The following is a 19,938-nucleotide window of genomic DNA, read 5'->3' on the forward strand; positions in this document are numbered from 1 at the left end:
TAAATGTACTCAGTTCTGTGAACCTTGCCTTTTGAAATTTTTTTTTTTAGAAAACAGAATTCTCTTTGTCTGCATTTTGAAATGTCAGCCCACTAGTGTACTGTAAGCTTATAATTACTTTTACTCTATGTGGGCTGCTTGAAGCAGTTCATAACACTATTGCAAATTTGAAATATGAAAGCTCCTTTCATTAAAATCAGTGTGGCTCTTTTGGAAGACAGGGTTCTCTTTTTAATAATCTGCAGCTGCAGCATTATAAAACTTTTGCTCCGTGACCTAAGCATTTTTCTAGAATATTATATGCAGTCTTGCAAGTGGATCATCCCTACATCTCATATTAAAATTAAGATTTTGCATTCCTGCATAGAAATTTTTTATTTCTTTTTATTGTAAAATGCTTAAAAAGAAGCTATATAGGAGGAACATGGTTATTGTACATTTATTTACATTAGAAGTTAAATATTGTCTGTGAATATTTCCTAATTAAATTTTTTATGGAAGATTATATGTCTTCAGTTCTACATTGTGTATTTTGGTTTTCATTGATGGTCCATAAGCCAGGAATGCAGGTTTGAATAATGATTGTTGTGCTTTATGTAGTATGTCTAAATCCAAATTCAGAGTTATACATTTAGTCTTCCTGTTTGTTTAAAAATCTTATCTAAACTATCAAATCTATCAAAACTGTTTTCAGAATGTTGTTGATGAAACAATACATATTTTTTTGAGGCCTCTCATTTTGGCAGGAACATTAAAACTAAAAGGAATAGATAAAATAAAACCACCAGCTACAAAGCTCCATTTCAGATTTTGCATTTGCATCCTATCTTATAATTAAAACTGTACCGGTAAATGTTCTTGCTTGATATTTTGAACTCAGGGCTTCATGAAGTTCCTTATTTTAAAGTTACGTTTTAAACAAAATTTAAAGCTTTTATAAATTTAATAGTGAACATTTTCGGTGCATTGTCAACTTTTAAAATATTTAGTTTTGGCAAGACAATAAGCTGAAATGACTAAAGCCACAGTAAATACCTTCCCTGAGTTTTGCACTTTAAAGGCTGATTTCTTTTGGTTTGATTTTGTTTTGACTGCGATACAAGTGCTTGTAGAGTGGCATACCACAGGTTAACTTTCTGAAAATGTCCTATGTGTGTATAATATCAAGTCTATTGAAAGTTGAAGTAAATTTTCATGGAATCTTTGTTCCAATGAAAAGAAAAATCCATTTGTATTCCTTGAAGAACATTAATATTTATTTTCACACAAAACCACAACCAATGACTGGTTTCATCCCTATGCATTAAATGTTTTCAAAGCGAGGGTCTTAATACTCAATGTTATTTTTTCTTTAGTATCATACTTCTGTAAAATTCAGCAGTGGTGTCTTCTGTTGGAATATTAGTAGTGTAACTTTTTATTTGGATTGAAAACATCAAAGTCTCTTTAAAAATATTATTTATGTGGATGATTACTTAAAATATTTGCTGCTGCTGCACACCCAAGCTGTTCCACCTTGATTTGGCCCTGATTGTGTGAGATGCCAAACATTCCTTGTAGCCTCTATCATCTCTAAAGTAATTTCTGGGTGTCTGTGAAGGTGATGACAAATTCAGGTCCCTTTTGGACCCAGAATTCTAACTCTGAGATCCCAGCACTCTGCAGGGTGAAGCACTTCCTGAGCTCGAGGACACAGCAAAAGGCAGCCCAAAATATGCTATTTGGATAGGAAGGTATAGAAACAGAGATGCCTAATCTTTCCCATTTCTATTTCTATAGCTTAAATAACCTTTTTTTTCTGATTGCAGTTAGATTTTTTTCCCTCTGCTGAGCCCTTCTTTGAATTTTCACTGAGACTTTCCAACCTAACTTGTTCTGCTAACAATATGAAAGGCTTTAGGGTGTTTCTTAATCAGAAGCATTTTTTTCATTTACAGTGTGACATTTGTATGTGTAATATTTCTGTATTTGAAGACCCAGTGGATATGCCTTGTGGACATGACTTCTGCAGAGCATGCTGGGAGGCGTGAGTATACATGCTTTTCTATCGGGAGAAACTTTCATAGTTGCCATTTTGAAGAAGAAAGGACAGAGACTGTAAACAGCTAACGTTAAAGTATTTTTTGGGTTTCAAAGAGTTGCTGGTTTGAACCTATGAAATATTTTAGTTGTCACTCAAACAACTGTTACTGACTGTTTTAGGCTTATGTAATGTTTGGTTTCGTCCTGACTCAGCAAAACTCTAAAGCAAATGTTTCAAGCCTCTGTGTAAATAGATAAGCCTACTCTTGATTCGTTCACTGTGCGTGTGCTGTTGGCAGCATTGGGGTTTACACTTTCTAAATTAAGTACATGCTTAATTCCATCTCTTGATTTAGCATACTGAACTTAGGCATAGTAAATCCATTTGCTGTCAGAAAAGCAATTAAGATGCTTTCTTATGTTGAGGGTTAATAACTGAGGAGTAGGTTTCGCTTAGAAGTTCTATTAGTGTAATGCTCTTGTTACTTCATAGGTCAGAACAGTCATGCTAGTAAAAACTCAGACATGGATAATTATGCTACTATAAATATTAATCATACTTCCCAGTAATAATTATATCTGTATGCAGTGCCTTTGTATTCATCTGTGTCCCCATTCAGGAGATTGTACTACTTGAACTGTAGCACTGTAGTGTCTTGTTACAGTGTCATTTCAGCACAGCTATTCCTACTGCAGGTCAGCCCAATTTGTATGAACCCATCCGCCCGAGGTTAAGGAAGAGCACTTTCTTTTCCATAGGAGCTTTTCAAAGGCAGTTCTTTTCAGCAGCAAGAAAATTGGTAGTCATGCTTCTCTTGTCTTGCAAATAGCTATGCAGCGCTGTAGAAGTTACCAACAGATCACTGGCTTGACATGATGCTTCTAATTTGGTTGCTGTACTGCGGTGTGTGCAGTACAGAGTCCAGCACAGAGCCACAGGCTCAGAGCCACAGCCCAATGTCAAGCAAGTGTTTGTAGTGGCACATCTAGGGTGGAATTCATATTCCTGAGCCAGTCATTTCTAAGTTACTCAGAGCATAGCCAGGACTGAGTTATCCTATTCTAGGATATGAATCCAAGATGGGATGAGTTGGCAACTCTTTCTACCTACCTATTAAAGGATCTCAGGTCACTACCTTAGAATAGCTGTCTGTCCTTTAGATGATTAAAGTTAGATGAGTATCATCCTTGATGTCAGATTAATAAATATATTATAGCTTTTAAACTAAGCAACTCTGCAAACTGTTACAAAGTCCAGCTTTCAGCAGATTTCTGAGCTCATTCCGTCTTGCATTCTGGTGCTTAGGGACTACAACGGTCACCATTTAGACATTTATGTTCAAGAGCAGACCTGTTTTTATTAGCACAATTGTAGAAATTAATTGCGTATCACACTAATTATTTCCTAGATTAATTACATTTACATGCTCCATTACTCATTTAAGGTAGAAGTAATGCTCAGTTTAATTAAACATTGCAGAGCTCTCTGATAAATGACAAGGTTGGAAACCACAAACACATAAGGTTAAATGTTGCTGATGACGCTCACATTTGGACCATGACTGTTCTTTTTTTTTTTATTATGCTATTCATCAAATTTGTAGCCCTTTTGAGCAGAAAGGGATACTTCTTATTCTTTGTTTAAAAATTGATTATTGTGAATATCTGTGAACTTAGTGTAAAGTACTTTTACTTTTTATTCACAAATAAAAAGCAGCCTTTTAACTTTTACTTTTTATTCACAAATACTGACTGACAAAATTCTGGCAGATTTTTGAATCTGAAAATTCAGGAGGGTGAAGCTCACAACATTTTTTGCCCAGCATATGATTGTTTCCAGCTTGTGCCTGTAGACATCATAGAAAGTGTGGTTTCCAAGGAGATGGACAAAAGATACCTTCAATTTGACATTAAGGTAAATTATTAAACTGTTCTTGTATTCTTGAACTGTAATTCATTTTATAAAAAATAACTTACAACTTCTGTGTGATACATCTGTAACTTTCCAAGTAGAAGTTCATAAGCAAATACATATACTGAGTTATTGGCTATCTTACATACCATAATATCAGTGTTTGCTATACCACAGAGAGAAAAAGAAGGAACGTTATTCCTTAAGTGTAAATGCCATACTTCCATAATATGTTACCTAATGCAGTATTAATAAAATCATTTGATCAAACTCATTTTTGTAACAGGTGATATGAAGGTTTTAAGCAGCTGGGGTTGATTGTGTTTGCAACCTGAAATTTTTAAGAGTTTTTGGATTATTTTTATTACCGAGAAACAGTTTACATTCAAAATTAGTACCTGTTTACTTTTAAAAAATTTATTAGTACAAGTGAATTACTGACATTTCTTCCATCCAGTGCTTGATATGATTAGTATATATAGGAAGAGGAGGAGTAGGGAAAGCTAAATTTGCTTTTCCTGTTCGTTTTTTTTTAATGTATTTATTTTCATCATTGCAACTTGTTTCTAAAAGCAAGCTTTTAATTCACCTTTTTTCTTTTATGCTAGTGTAGTAATGAACTAGTCTTTGAGTAATGTGCTACTGATCAGTGGTGGCAGGGCAAAAGAAAGTAGAGAAATATTTTTTAATTTACAGTACAATACTTTGTGTGATGAGTCTCTTTAATGTACAGTAACAGTCTTACACAGTAAGATGCAAATTAAATTATCAGATTTGATTAATCTTTTATATCTTTTTAGTGGCTGGTGATCAGCCTAGGTTTGAAGCAAAGTAGTGGAAGTTCCTATTCCTCCTCATTTATTAGGTATAATTTTTACAAAAGAAGACCTGTTACAATAACCAAATAGATTGGAAGTAAATTCCTGAATTAGTCCAGTTCTGATTTCAGGTTTATTGTGGATGGGGAGACATTATGGGATTTTTGCTTAATCAGTAAGGTTTTAATTCTTTTCATCTGCAAGAGTCAGTTCTGTTAATGAATGTATTGCCAGCACATATATAGTAGAACTTTACTGTAAGCCACATCACAAAGGAATTGACTTGCACAGATTGAATGTTTTGTTTGAAATGTAGGTACACTTCTTAGTGTAAGTTTGGAGTACTGCTGTTATTGAAAAAAAAAGATATTACTTTATTCCCTTTTATAACTATTTTAAAAAGTCTGTCATCACAGCCACAAGATTGTCCTTATGCTTTTTGGCTTTGTTCCTTTAAAGGAAGATTGTGAATACAGATTTATATCGATGAAATCTGATCTTATGTAGTCAAGTATTTTTCTTTTTTATTTCCACAGGCCTTTGTTGAAAATAATCCTGCTATTAAATGGTGTCCTATACCAGGATGTGAAAGAGCAGTAAGGCTAACAAGACAAGGATCAAATTCAACAGGATCAGATACACTTAGCTTCCCAATGCTGAAAGCCCCTGCAGTAGATTGTGGAAAAGGACATCTTTTCTGCTGGTTAGTACTAGCAACGTACCTACATCTCCATAAACTCACAGTCACTGCTAGTGCAGGTACTAATTCAAAAGTCCCACTTAGGACCAAGGGTGCAACACAAATTTGTATGGAATGGTATGTGACGATATTATCCTCTATCCATTCAGTAAATAACCCCATGTGCACAAATACTTTAGTATTTTGGAGCACAGCAAAGGTTTATAATACAATACTCATTATTGGCTCTGTTAGACGCAAAACAACAGCATGGAGTGTTGTGAGGTTCTGTTCTGAGGAGACAGAGGAGAAGTGGGATACTGGTAGAGGGATTTTTGTGTCTGCTCTGGATTGTTGTAGTATAATTGAAACATGAATTACAGTGCAGAAAATCAGCAATTTTTAGCTCTTTCTGAATTTTGGTAGAATCACATGAGAGAAGTTGGAGTTTAAAGAGGACCATTTACTTCAGACATAGCTATTCTGTTTGCAGGATCACTCCATCTTTGTTTCACTTTAGGATCAGCACTTTTTCTTTATGTTAACTTCTCTTGATGTATTCATCTTAAGATGAATACAAGCTCAAGAAGGAGTAAAAAGCCAGATAAAACACACCGCACATTGCCGATCTTCAGCACTTCCAAGGAAAGGACAAAACAGCATCAATGAAATTAAAAAAGTTTTGGGATGTTTTACTGAAGTGCAGAGCAAAGCCCTGTCCTAGTTCCTTGACGTTGTCAGACTTGACAATTTATGACTAATGTAGTGGGACATCTTTTCCCTCTTGGAAAAGGGTCAGCCAAAGTATAGATATTGAGACAAGCTGAGTAGTTCTTCTTTTCATTTTTCGTTGAAACCATGATGCAAGGACATCCTGAGTCATCTGCTTGATTCCAAATGTTGTAAGACTGTTAATGAAAGAAGCTTCTGGTTTTAGTTCTTTCCCTATGTGAATGAAAGGAAGGAATACAAAGAGGAAAATAGGCATAGTGAAACAACCATGAAAGTCAGAGAACAGAACTTCATGGGAAGACGTTATTCACAATGGACAGAGAAATCAGAAAGAAAAATAGCCTGTGGAAACAAAACTTAGTACTATTCCACAGGATGGTGGCATCCTCTCATCCTTGCTTCTGATTACAGACAGAATCAATTTTTCTGTTAACCTGAAGGAGAGAGCTTGAGACCACTTAAGTGTCATATTGACATGGTCCTTCAGATATTGGCAGCTTCTGCTTCCTTTACATGGGCTGAATGAACTAATGGCCCAGAATGTTCTCCGGGTGTGAAAATTACCTGAGTGCCTAAGTTTTATGATAAATGTTCTCTATATTTTGGTGCTTTGAGATACCGCACAGGCAAATACAGTTAATGCCTTGAAAAAGACGTCACATTAGCAACAAAATGTCCAAGAAGGCCTTTCCAAAGTCTCTTTTTTCATCCCCAAAAGAGTGAATGAAGAGTTTCAGCAATGGCAAGAAAATTCTGCTAGCAACCAAAGCATCCTGCAGTACTTAAATCAGAACCATTTGCTGAGGACAACCATATTGATCTTACAGTACAAAAACTCTGTGCATGAATGAGTTCCTCTGGAGAAAAAGAAAGTGTATTCTCAGTTCATGGTGTTTTCATCAGTACCATATGCTTAAAGGGGGCTTGTTTTATCTCTTTAAATTTCAGTCAGCACATCCCACAGTTCCATACTTATGTCAGTTCTACAAGTTTTACCCAGGTAATCTACAGCTTAGACATTGTAATAGCAACTGATAGTGCATTTAGTAAGAGATTCCTCAGAATTTATGTATTAGAAAGCCAACCCCTAGATAACCACTGGTTTTTATTCATATCTATAGCCTTCCTTCTCATAAAAGCAAGAAAATTCTCTGAGTCTATTGAGAAATTTTTTTTAATGTAGAAGTAGGAATTTTCCTCTTTATAATTTACTCATTTTTTCATTACCCAGCACTAACAGCATCTTCAGCAAAATATAATCTGTTGTGGCAAACACAAAATTCTATTCCATTTCAGAAAAAGCATTCTGAGCTATTTAAATGTAGTACACATAAAAACTGTGTACCAATCCTGCACCAGTGCATTATCAGATACATTCGATATATAGAAGACCTTAATGCAGTTTCAGAAGCACAAGTATTTGTAGCAAGCAGACGCTTCTGGAAAATAGTCTTAGCAGACAGCACACTTTGTTTGGTACCCTCAGTCCTTGCTCCTTTCATCTGAGATGGAGACAAAGGACAGAGTCTCATTCTGCAGGACTGACAACTCTTCAGGTGCACTTGGGAAAACAGTTATTAAGTTGCAACAGTGTTTTGCTGTTTTGGTTCAAAATTCATTGTATGATATAAGTATTATCACGAGTGGGGGGAAAAATCCAGACCTGCATTCTTCTTGAGTGATGTTTTTAGCCCTTTCATAAATTTTAACTTGTTGAAACTTGCCGCAATTTTAATAAGTATGTACTTTGATTCATAAAAAGTTTCACAAGCAATAGGCTCAGTGCTATTACTCCATTAAAATGACATCCCAGCATGAAAATCATTGTTTTGAGGTGGGCTAATGAAAGAACTTCTATAAGAAGTTGTTCTTGAACACTCTGTTGTGACTATCATATAGATAGATATAGATACAAAGTCAAAGATACAGATGATATAGATAGATATAGAGATATACATAGATATAGATATAGATATATAGATATAAATATAGATATAGCTGCACTTCATTAAAAATCCACGAATTTAAAAACATCAAAGACACAACTCCCTCCCCCTGCTCCCCCCATAAAAGATTGACTAATCAGCTTTTAACTTAAAACTGAGCTTGTCAAAGTTAAATTTTTGCTAGTTTCAATCTTTTCTGGTAACAAATTCTATGAGAAGTCAATGATCTAAGTGTACTACTGTCCCACAGAAAGGTGTCAGCTTTCAACCAGGGCTGAGATGGCCTTGTTATAGACCACTTACCCATTCCAGTACAGTCTTTCCTAGCTAAGATCTTAAGTCCAAACCAGAGATCCTTGTGTGCTGAATTTAAGCTTTTTTGTTAGCAGACTACCTAGCGGGGGGAAAAGTTCAAAACTGTTGCCATAGCCTTTTCTTTGTCCCTGCACTTCTGCTTAAGATGTGGACAAGAGCAATCAGAAGAGTATTGATGTAGCTTCTGACTCTGAACTGAGCAGTTCACCATTGGATCTGCAGAAAACTTGTGTGTGCTCTGATGCAGCTGGTGCCCATCTGAAATTGTTTTGTTTGATGTGGCAGATGTCTTAGGCTATTTGCTGCCATTCCAGTAAAAAAAGGAGTAATTACAAATCCGGAGTGCATGTTGGCACATCTACACTGAAGCACCATCTGGAAGCCATATATCTGCCACTGTGTAGTAGTGATGGCCATCCTTAAAGCTTGTATTAACTTCAGGAGAAGCTCAAGAGACTCAGTACTCCAGTGTGTCCATGTAAATAAGTTAAAGCCCCCATTTAAGAGGCTCTGGTGGAAAGAGTAAAAATCCATAAATACTTAATGCCGGTTTGATCTTGTTCTAGACAAAAAGCTTGAATCTAGTTAAGGATTAGTTATTACAACTGAACAGATGCAAGTAATTCTACATGAAATGCATTTCAGCTATAGGAAACTACTTACTTTTGGATAAAGTCTGTATTCTGGGTTATCTTTATGCCAGAAACTATACTAGCACTTTTGTGGCACTAAAATAGTACCCAGCTGATTTATTTCAGATTGTAATTTTAAGAAGCTTCTTTCCTGTCTCATTTAAATTCTTTATTAATAATGGTCATCTATGGTTGTGAGCAAGTAGTCTAAGAGTATTTTAAAATAATGTTATTTGGATGGCTTTTATCTTCCTGACTCAATTAAAGTTTAAGCATGTCTTGGTAAGTTTCCTTTTTTTTTAGCTTGAATCAATTTTAACTTTAATTCTCAGTCTCTTAGTTATAAGTAATGGTGTTTAAACCTTCATCTTCAGGGAATGTCTTGGTGAAGCACATGAACCCTGTGACTGCCAAACCTGGAAGGACTGGCTACAGAAAATATCTGAAATGAAACCAGAAGAACGTAAGAGCTGTGTGGGGCTGGGGGAGGAGGTGAAGCAGGTGTTGTGCTGCTGTTTTGATCTTTTGGGTTTAGAGGGATTTTTTTTAGTTGCATTAAGTTAAAAACTCATACTGGCTGAAAAATAGGGGTAAAGGGGAAGAAAATGAGGGGCTGCTTCACACTTTTAACTGCAACACTGTAGTAGTCTGGTCTTTGTAAAACATTTCTCCCCATAAATACACGTGTGGTTCAGTCAGGGCATATAAAACTCCTTTTCCTTCCTTTTAAAGCTTTGTTTCTTTAATTAGTTGATTTATTCCTGAATATTACTTTATTTATCCTGTCCCATTTTAATTCTTTTAGCCCAGTCTACTCTTCTGTTTGAGTAGTGTTCCATGCAGTTTTTGTGTGCTATAAAACTAATTCAAGCCAACAGGTGATAATAATAGTAAGGTTGAGGGTGAACTGCAAGGGAGCTGTAGGAAATGGCTGAATGATAAATAATATTTACTAAAAACACTAATAAATGTTGGGTTTACACAGGACAGACTGATCACTTTCTTGGTCAACATTAACAAAAAAATTAAATCATAGAATCATAGAATCATAGAATCGATTGGGTTGGAAAAGACCTCCGAGATCATCGAGTCCAACCCTTGGTCCAAATCCAGTCCATTTACTAGATCATGGCACTCAGTGCCACGTCCAATCTGCGTTTAAAATTCTCCAGGGATGGTGAATCCACCACCTCTCTGGGCAGCCCATTCCAATGCCTGATTACTCTCTCTGTAAAGAATTTTCTCCTGCTATCCAACTTAAATTTCCCCTGGCGGAGCTTAAGCCCGTGCCCCCTTGTCCTATTGCTGAGTGCCTGAGAGAAGAGACCAACCCCCACCTGGCTAGAACTTCCCTTCAGGTAGTTATGGACGGTGATGAGGTCACCTCTGAGCCTCCTCTTCTCCAGGCTAAACAACCCCAGCTCCCTCAGCCTCTCCCCATAGGACTTATGCTCCAGTCCCTTCACCAGCCTTGTTGCTCTTCTCTGGACCCGCTCCAGCACCTCAATATCCTTCCTGAACTGAAGGGGCCCAGAACTGAACACAATACTCAAGGTGTGGCCTCACCAACGCAGAGTACAGGGGAAGGATCACTTCCCTGGTTCTGCTGGCCACGCTATTTTTGATACAGGACAAGATCCCATTGGCCTTCTTGGCCACCTGGGCACACTGTTGGCTCATGTTGAGCTTCCTGTCAATTAGTACCCCCAGGTCCCTTTCTGCCTGGCTGCTTTCCAGCCACTTTGTGCCCAGCCTGTAGCGCTGCAGGGGGTTGTTGTGGCCAAAGTGCAGGACCCGGCACTTGGCTTTATTGAACTTCATCCCATTGGAATCAGCCCATCTCTCAAGTCTATCCAGATCCCTCTGCAGAGCCCTCCTGCCTTCCAGCAGGTCGACACTTCCTCCCAGTTTGGTGTCATCAGCAAATTTGCTGATGATGGACTCAATCCCCTCATCTAAATCATCAATAAAGATATTAAACAGGACTGGACCCAACACAGACCCCTGGGGAACACCACTGGTGACCGGCTGCCAGCTGGATGCAGCTCCATTCACCAGCACTCTCTGGGCCCGACCCTCCAGCCAGCTCCTAATCCAGGAGAGGGTACACTTGTCCAAGCCATGGGCTACCAGCTTTTCCAGGAGTATATTATGGGAGACAGTGTCAAAGGCCTTGCTGACGTCTAGATAGACCACATCCACAGCCTTCCCCTCATCCACCAGGTGGGTCACCTGATCGTAAAAAGAGATCAGGTTGGTCAGACAGGACCTGCCCCTCCTAAACCCATGCTGGCTGGGTCTAATCCCTTGTCCATCCTGAAGGTGCTGTGTGATTGCACTCAGGATGATCTGCTCCATAACCCTGCCAGGCACCGAGGTCAGGCTGACAGGCCTGTAGTTGCCAGGGTCCTGCTTGCAGCCTTTTTTGTGGATTGGGGGGACATTCGCCAACCTCCAATCATCTGGGACCTTCCCAGAGAGCCAGGACTGTTGGAAGATGATGGAGAGCGGTTTGGCAAGCTCTTCTGCCAGCTCCCTCATCACCCTGGGATGGATCCCGTCTGGTCCCATAGGCTTGTTAGGATCCAGCTGGCTCAGTAAGTTGCTAACTACATCCTCCTGGAATACAGGAGGGCTATTCAGCTCTCTGTCTCTGTCTATCTGCTCTAGAGGCCAGTTGTTCTGAGGGCCACCTGTCTTACTGCTAAAAACTGAGGCAAAGTAGGTGTTAAGTACCTCAGCCTTCTCCTTATCTTTGTTAACTATATTTCCCTCCAAGTCCAACAGAGAATTGAGGTTTTCCTTGCCCCTTCTTTTGCTATTAATGTATTTATAAAAGGACTTTTTGTTATCCCTAACTGAATTAGCCAAATTAACTTCAAATTCCACTTTCTTTCCCTAATTTTTTTCCTGCATGACCTAGCTCTCTTCGTAAATTCTTCATAAGTAGCCAGCCCTTTTTTCCACAGTCTGTAAACTTTCTTTTTATCCCTGATTTCTTTCAGAACCTCCCTATTTAACCAAGCCGGCCGTCTTCCCCTCCGGCTGGCCTTTCGGCACACTGGAATAGCCTGTTCCTGTGCGCTCAAAATTGCCTGTTTGAAGCATGTCCATCCCTCCTGGACCCCCTTGCCCTTAAGGGTTGTTTCCCAGGGTATGCCCTGAATTAGTTTTTTGAATAGGCCAAAATCTGCCCTCCGGAAGTCCAGAGTAGAAGTTTTAATGATGGCTCTCCTTACATCCCTAAGGATTGAAAATTCTATTATTTCGTGGTCACTATGCCCTAGGCGGCCTCCAACCACTACATCATCCACCAGCCCCTCTCTGTTTGTAAACAGTAGGTCTAGTGGGGCCTTACCCCTGGTAGGCTCATTTACCAGTTGATGAAGGAAATTATCCTCTATACACTCCAGGAACCTCCTTGACTGCCTCTTCTCTGCAGTATGAAGCTCCCAGCAGATATCCGGCAGGTTAAAGTCACCCATGAGCACAAGGGCTGGAGATTTTGAGACATCTGCCAGCTGCTTGTAGAATAATTCATCTCCTTCATCATCCTGGTTGGGCGGTCTGTAACAGACACCCACAAGGATGTCAGCCTTGTTGGCCTTCCCCCTGATTCTGGTCCACAGGCACTCAACCTTGTCACTGCTGACCTCAACTTCAACAGAGTCAAGGGACTCTCTAACATATAAAGCCACCCCTCCACCTCTCCTACCCTGCCTGTCCTTTCTGAAGAGCTTGTAGCCCCCCATAGCAGCACTCCAGTCGTGTGAGTCATCCCACCACGTTTCTGTGACAGCAACTATGTCATAGTTTTCCTGCTGCACTATGGCTTCCAGCTCCTCTTGTTTGTTTCCCATACTGCGTGCATTGGTGTACATGCACTTCAGCTGGGCCATTGATTTTATTCTCAACTCAGGCACTACACCCTTAGGCTTATTTCTGGAGAGAAAAGATTAACAGTAATTTGAAAACATAACTTACCTTGATTACCACAGTTCAGAGCCTTTCCATAGTGTTAGAAATATTTTGGAAAGCATAGAAAATTTTATAAAGAGGCAAAATACACCCTACTTTGTCAAACTATGCCTGTTTTTCTTATATATATTTTTTCTCTTTTATAAATTAAATGTCATATATACTGTATATAAATTTGTATAGAAATAGATGTGTGGAAATCTAAAGAAATAAGAAGTGTAGTAATATTATATGTAATATGTATAAAGTAGAAAATGTAATAATAATAAGTGTATTTATATATGTGAGAAATATATATAGTGAAGAACTTCAATATTTTGTCAAAGAAACAGATAAACATGCATCTTTCCTCACCTGATTTTCACAAAAGATTACACAAGTACAATTTCGACCTCTCTGTTTTTGCATGCTCCATATCCTCCTGTCACCCCCTAAAAGTTGTGGGAGTGAGTGAGGCCTATGAAGATGCTGCCAACTGCCTGTGGTTATTGACAAACTCCAAACCGTGCGCCAACTGCAAATCTCCAATTCAGAAGAATGAGGGCTGCAACCACATGCAGTGTGCAAAGGTAAGAAAGACCCATCATACAATCTGTTGTGGAACCATCGTTCAGGTTTGTATGTCCTGTACACATTTTAGGAGCACAGAGGTCCAAAACCTCTGAAGTGTCATGCCTGAGATCTAATGGAACCTGTTGCAAGAATTAGGTAATTAGCAAATGTTTAATATTTAGTGAAATCTGTTTGTCTGGCAGGTGAACATTGCAATGACTGAAATTTCATAAACACCTAAGAATTAAGGGCAATTCAGTATGAAACTTAGATGGTTAAATCATCATTAATAATGTAGAAGAGAGAACAGTTTTAGTTTGCAGAAGATGTTAGCATTTTAAGGAAGGGTAAGCTTTAATGAAGGTTTTGCCTTACTGTATTTTTCTTTTGCATTATTTCTCTAACATAGCAACAAAGCAGAGAAGTTTAGGTGGAAAACTGTAAACAGGAATTAACCATAGCAGGAATGAAAAGACAACCAGAAGTAATTCCAAGGGAAATGTATTGGTGACAACAGCCAGAAAATTAGTCATGAGTTTGCTACCAAAATAGAACAAAATATTTTTGCTGTGAGTTCAGTATCATTTGAGAAGGCTTTTTTTCTCAAAATAGCTAAAAACGGCACTTTTAGAATACTGTTTCTTTATGTCAGATCTTACATAACTACAAATACTACCTCTTAGAGGACCATCATTAAAAATAAGAAAGGACCACACACTTGACATAGTTGACCTACAATGAAAAGCTAACAGATTTAGAAAGTAATTCTTTTATTTTTCTGAAATGCAGGTGTCTCTCCATTGCTATACGTATCCCATTTTCTTTATATTATCACATATTCTCTCTCTTCCTGCGATATGAATTGAAGGTTGGGAGTGTTTTTTATGTCATTGACAGCAGAGAACAAATTCTCCTCCACTTTGGTTTATGCCAAGTTTCCTGGTTTGGTTTTTTGGTTTTTTTTTTCTTTAAATGATTTTTAAAAGAACTCGTAAGTTCCATAGTGCTTAAAACTGTATGTTTTTTGCAGCTGTTGCCTCATCTGAGCAACTGAGCTCATCTCAATTAAGCAAAGTATGGCTTCGGGCTGGAGATGACTTTGGCCATTAAACACTGTTAAATATAAATAATTTAATTCTGTACCATTCTGAGGCACTGGCTGACAACCACAGTTGTCTTTTTTTCTTTGATGCTATACCTTATAAACAGCTTAAAATGTCCTTAAAACAGTCGGATTCCTTTTGTCATCGAGAAATCTCTTCAAACAGCAGCTGCCTCCCCTCAGCCTAGTGAGGAAGGAGAGGAAGGGTGTCCTCAAGCCCACTGCAGGGCTCAGACATGAGGTATAGTGGTCACCACACTTGTTGCTTCCTCTGCTGAATTAACAGGAAGCTCACACCTACTACGTGATGGGCTACAGCTGCCTCTTAGCAGCTGGCATGTACCTTGGTGTAGAGGAGGATGCTCCTTACTCATATAATCATTTTTCTGTACTTAAGCAGACATCTTCTTACTGTTTTATGAGCCCAGTTTCTCACAAGGAAGGCTTAGGCAGTCCTGCTCTCTCGTGACCCTCATGTAGTTGTTTTTTAACCTGGGTACTTTGAACCAGATTTGAAGGAACAGGAGGGGGTTCATAGATAATAAATTGCTGCAAGTTTCTTGAAACTTGGTAGCTGTATGGTGCAGAGGCTTAATTTGTACTGCCACCAAGAGAGAGGCTGAAATACCTACCCAGCAGTTACTTGCTCAGCAGTTACCTGTTCTACTTGGCTCAGACTGTGGCCAGACAGCAGGTGGGACATGAACAGTTTCTGTGTTGTTTAAAAAAATGGGACTTTTTTTTTTTTTTGCAATAACAAAACCCCAGGTCTGATCAGGTGTATTTGATTAACTTCATCCACTTAAAACTTAACATGTAGATCCAATACAAGCCTATGATCCAAGGAACAAAAATGATGATTTACATGATTCGATAAATGGATCTCCTTAGTTGGTAAAATAAGGAAGGAGACCGCCCAAAAAATTTTTACTACTCAGAATGATGTTAATTCAGTTGCTCGTGGAGGAATAATGATGCCTAACTGCAAATCGAAAATGTTTCAACTTCTTTTTTCCTTTTTTTTTTCCTTTTTTTTTTTCTGAAGTGCAAATATGACTTTTGCTGGATATGCTTAGAAGAATGGAAGAAGCACAGCTCTTCCACTGGAGGCTACTACAGATGCACACGCTATGAGGTTATTCAGCATGTAGAGGAACAGTCCAAGGAGATGACTGTAGAGGTAACAAATGAATATGTGTTTTTGAAAAATACCACTAAGGCTGCAATTCTCCATTTAGGATAAGTTTAATCAAAATTCTTCCAAAACCAAGTTCCAAATGGAAAAATACAGCCTTAAATATATCAAAGAGACAGAAAGAAAGCACTACTTATTTGTGGATAGAAACATAAGATTTTTGACTTTGGTAATAATCACTGGTGACTTTGTTCAAGACATTTTACTCCTCTGTGCCATGGTTTCCTTTTGTGAAATGGGCATGATGATCCTGTAATTAGCTGCTATGCACTACAGAAGACTTGCCTTAATTTTGGCATTTGGAAAGTCGCTTTAAATAGCAGGCACTCACAGTGTATCAATTCTTTGGCTACAGTATTTGCAGACTTGTGAATTTCACAAATTACTTTTGTCTCTTTACTTACGTGGCACCATCAGCATTGCATACAATAGTTCATGTAGAAAAGAAAAAGTTGGTTATTTAATTATATCTAATGGTGATTCTATATTAATTCATAAGATTTATTTTGGTTTATTTTGTTTCCAGGCTGAAAAGAAGCATAGAAGATTTCAAGAGCTTGATAGGTTTATGCACTATTATACAAGATTTAAGAACCATGAACTTAGCTACCAGGTGTGGGTCAAGCCATTTTTACTGATTTTTGGTTTTATTAATCCAAAAATAATTATCTTACTGTGTTTTATTTATTTTATTTTTCTAGTTAGAACAACGCCTTCTAAAAACAGCCAAAGAAAAGATGGAGCAGTTGAGTAGAGCTCTCAGTGGAAGTAAGTATTTGCTGTGATCTATGAATTTGATTTGAAATTACATGTGATTGGCTAAACCTTCCTTTTTTGCATAGAGATCACATTGGTCTGCTGTGTGATGTGATCCCTTCAGTACTAGAATTCATAAGTGTTGGATGAAAGCTAAATGTACAGTAAATCTTACGTATTCCAAAGACTCAAGGAGATAGTAGCATTAGTAAGAAATTATTGTTCTGTGCTTACCTCTTTTAGTAAGAACACTGTGCAGCCATCTGTGCTGCTGTTTACTTGCAAAATATTTAACTGATATGCACAAAAGTAATGCTGACATCAGCAGGAAAATATTTTCACAATGTTTGTTTCATATTGCAGCTGAGGGAGGCTGTCCTGATACCACATTCATTGAAGATGCAGTGCAAGAGCTTCTAAAAACTCGCCGCATTCTTAAGTGTTCTTATCCATATGGATTCTTCTTGGAGCCTAAAAGCACAAAGAAAGAAATATTTGAACTTATGCAGGTAATACATGGACATATTTTGCTTTTCTAATGGCACTTTATTTTTTTTATGTTAGTTTTCAGTGTCTTTTTGCCATTTTTGTAGTATAAAACTGATATACCTGTTTTGTATTTGTAACCAAGTTTGGAAAAGTAGCACTTTTTTTTTACAACACTTGCTGCGAAAGGAAGGGGATAAAGACACATAGAAGGAGAAAGAAAAAAAATTTCCTGTTAATCTGTGAGGGTAACATTTTAGCTTCAGTCTTCATCTCCTTCTCTACCTCCTCTATCCTGTCTTTCCCTACTGATGTATCTTTACATCTGGGTGAAGGCAAAAGTGGGGGACTACCTGGGACTGCTGACTCCTTTCCTTTCCCTTAGGTCCCTTGAAGATGTTCAATATGTCTGAGTGCAGGGAAATCCTGCTCCAAGGTGTAGGACAGCATGTAGGTCAGTAACAGAGGAGGCTAGAGGGCAGACATTTCAGGGTATTTTGGTATTTCAAAAGGTATTTTCAGGAAAATGGATATCACTCCTCTCAGTATATATGGCAAAGAGCTCTGCCTGAGTCACGTTTTACTGTAAAACTATTTTATTCTGTATTATTAACTATTGCAGACAGACCTAGAAATGGTCACTGAAGACCTTGCACAGAAAGTGAACAGGCCTTACCTTCGGACGCCTCGCCATAAAATCATCCGCGCAGCTTGTCTCGTGCAGCAGAAGCGGCAAGAATTCCTGGCCTCTGTGGCCCGTGGTGTTGCTCCTGCAGACTCTCCAGAAGCACCCAGACGCAGGTAATCCTCACAAAACACTGCACAAGTCAAAAAAAGTTCATTTGATAGCTGCCAAAGTGGGTGAATCCACTGTTGTTTTTTGACTATGAGATAGATGCTAACTGTGGTGGTTGTAAATCACTGTGATGGTGATATTTCTTGGACATTCAATTCTTATGGGATTACAACCTTCGGGGGAAAATGTATTTGAGGATCACTGCTCTGCTGTTGCAACATAAATTGCTTCCCCATTTGTGATATATTAGATTAGGCTTCCATTTCACTTTTTTTTATCAAGACTACCACTAAATGCCTGATACACTTCAAAAATCTCTTAGATATTTACTAAAAGTATCAGGTACTTCTGTCATAGTCAAAAATTTATTTGTAGGGCTTTCTAGATTAATTTTGAGGCAAGAATTAAAGGAGAAGACTTGTTAAGTTTAGAGAGTTACAATTGCTCTAGTTTTTAAATTTCAATAGGTTTTGAAGCTCTGGAGGTTGTTCATATTTGTTCTACTTCTAAACTCGATGGTATATCTTTCCATTTTATAGCTTTGCTGGTGGAACATGGGATTGGGAATATTTAGGATTTGCATCCCCTGAGGTAAACTATTTCCTTTTAATTTTTTAAATTTAGTTCTGCATATTCTAGAAACACAGGTACGATCACAATCTGCATGAAGAGCTGCTTTATTTTGAGTCAAAGCATTTCAAGTTGGTTAAGCTTTCATTTCATTTATTTCACAATAGAAGGAAATATATTCATAGGTAATTGTGCAATGACTCTAAGCAATGCCTCTATATGATATAGTTATTTAAGGGGACATTAGAGAAGCTATTTTGAGTTCATCATTTTCCAAGTACCTAACCAGTTTTATAATTGAATATAAACTGGTGTCTGTGTGCTGCAGAACCTTAAAATAATAAATATATGAAATCGTTTAGATTACTTTTGAATGCAACATTAGTTCAGCAGAATTTGACAAAAAGCCTAAGAAATTTCCATCCTTCTGTCACAATCCAAGAAAAACATGCAGTCATACACATAAATATTGTTAACTATTTCAAATGTTTATTTTTATTGTTATGTATTGAAGCAGGATGAAAATTGCATACTCAAATGACATTAACTTTTGCTACTTAACTAAGAATGAAAATCATAATTTTTAAATTAATATTCTATGATCTGTATTTGGGAAGGAGTAAGTAGTTTTGGAGACTCTGCCCTAAAATATGAGAAGCTTCCTATAAAGCTTTCCTTTAGCATCTTAATTTTAATAGATGTTTTGAGAACATTAGATTAAAGCATTCAGTCAGGAAGGAAACTTCATTTCAATATTTCCTTGGTGTTGTTTTCTTTCTATCTAGTCATTTTTAAGCATCCTAGAAAACTCCATGTACTTCTTCTATATATTTCCTTTACTATTGTTGCTGGTGAGCATCACGCTGGTGAGAAAATGGCTCGCTTCTCTACAAAAGATCAGCTTGCTTCTCCTGTCCAGTTCCTTTAGTTCTTTCTTTTGAAATAATGCCACATTTGATAATGTCAAACTCATTATGATGTTACTGTATCATCAATGAAACTGGTTATGAGAAGAAGCTGGTAAGAAATGTGTTGATAAGCTGTTCAGCAGTAGGTGCCATTGCAGCTGTGCTTAGATCATTGCTTATGAGTATTTATGACTTGGCTAAATGTGGCACTGTGTAATGCAAGTTGGTTTCTTTGCTATGTAGCTATCATGAATACTTGCAACCACCTATGCTAAAGGAATTTTGTAGAATTAGTAATGGTTATTTTTGTTTATTTTAGTGCATTTCACTACAAAGTGTTTTACATAGTGCTGTACTTTTACTGACAAGCAGTAGAATGACTGTGTATAGCAGATTATTATAGAAAACAAAATCTTACTGATTTTAGCAAGGAATGCTGGTTGTTGTAGAACACTGTGTGAAACCAAGATATTCTTACCCAACACAATTAAAACTCCTTTTGCTCACATGTAGAAAATTGTTCCTTGTAATTAGAAATA

The 19,938-nt window shown here is 37.7% G+C and overlaps 1 protein-coding gene across 3 annotated transcripts in view; it reads left to right on the forward strand.

Annotated features, from left to right (window-relative positions):
* Positions 1 to 19,938, forward strand: part of ANKIB1 (ankyrin repeat and IBR domain containing 1) — an 85,278-nt gene that overhangs the window by 58,270 nt on the left and 7,070 nt on the right. For all 3 annotated transcript variants that reach the window (XM_027749143.2, XM_027749148.2, XM_027749146.2), the window contains exons 7-17: positions 1,938 to 2,026; positions 3,793 to 3,937; positions 5,289 to 5,455; positions 9,431 to 9,519; positions 13,473 to 13,603; positions 15,734 to 15,868; positions 16,410 to 16,496; positions 16,585 to 16,651; positions 17,003 to 17,148; positions 17,748 to 17,926; positions 18,461 to 18,512. In XM_027749143.2, the coding sequence (XP_027604944.1) occupies positions 1,938 to 2,026; positions 3,793 to 3,937; positions 5,289 to 5,455; positions 9,431 to 9,519; positions 13,473 to 13,603; positions 15,734 to 15,868; positions 16,410 to 16,496; positions 16,585 to 16,651; positions 17,003 to 17,148; positions 17,748 to 17,926; positions 18,461 to 18,512 (1,287 nt within the window). The remainder of the gene's footprint in view (positions 1 to 1,937; positions 2,027 to 3,792; positions 3,938 to 5,288; positions 5,456 to 9,430; positions 9,520 to 13,472; positions 13,604 to 15,733; positions 15,869 to 16,409; positions 16,497 to 16,584; positions 16,652 to 17,002; positions 17,149 to 17,747; positions 17,927 to 18,460; positions 18,513 to 19,938) is intronic.

The sequence above is a fragment of the Pipra filicauda genome, unplaced genomic scaffold (genome assembly GCF_003945595.2).
Source record: "Pipra filicauda isolate LSUMZ 115617 unplaced genomic scaffold, ASM394559v2 scaffold105_size2325265_pilon, whole genome shotgun sequence".
NCBI lineage: Eukaryota > Metazoa > Chordata > Aves > Passeriformes > Pipridae > Pipra > Pipra filicauda.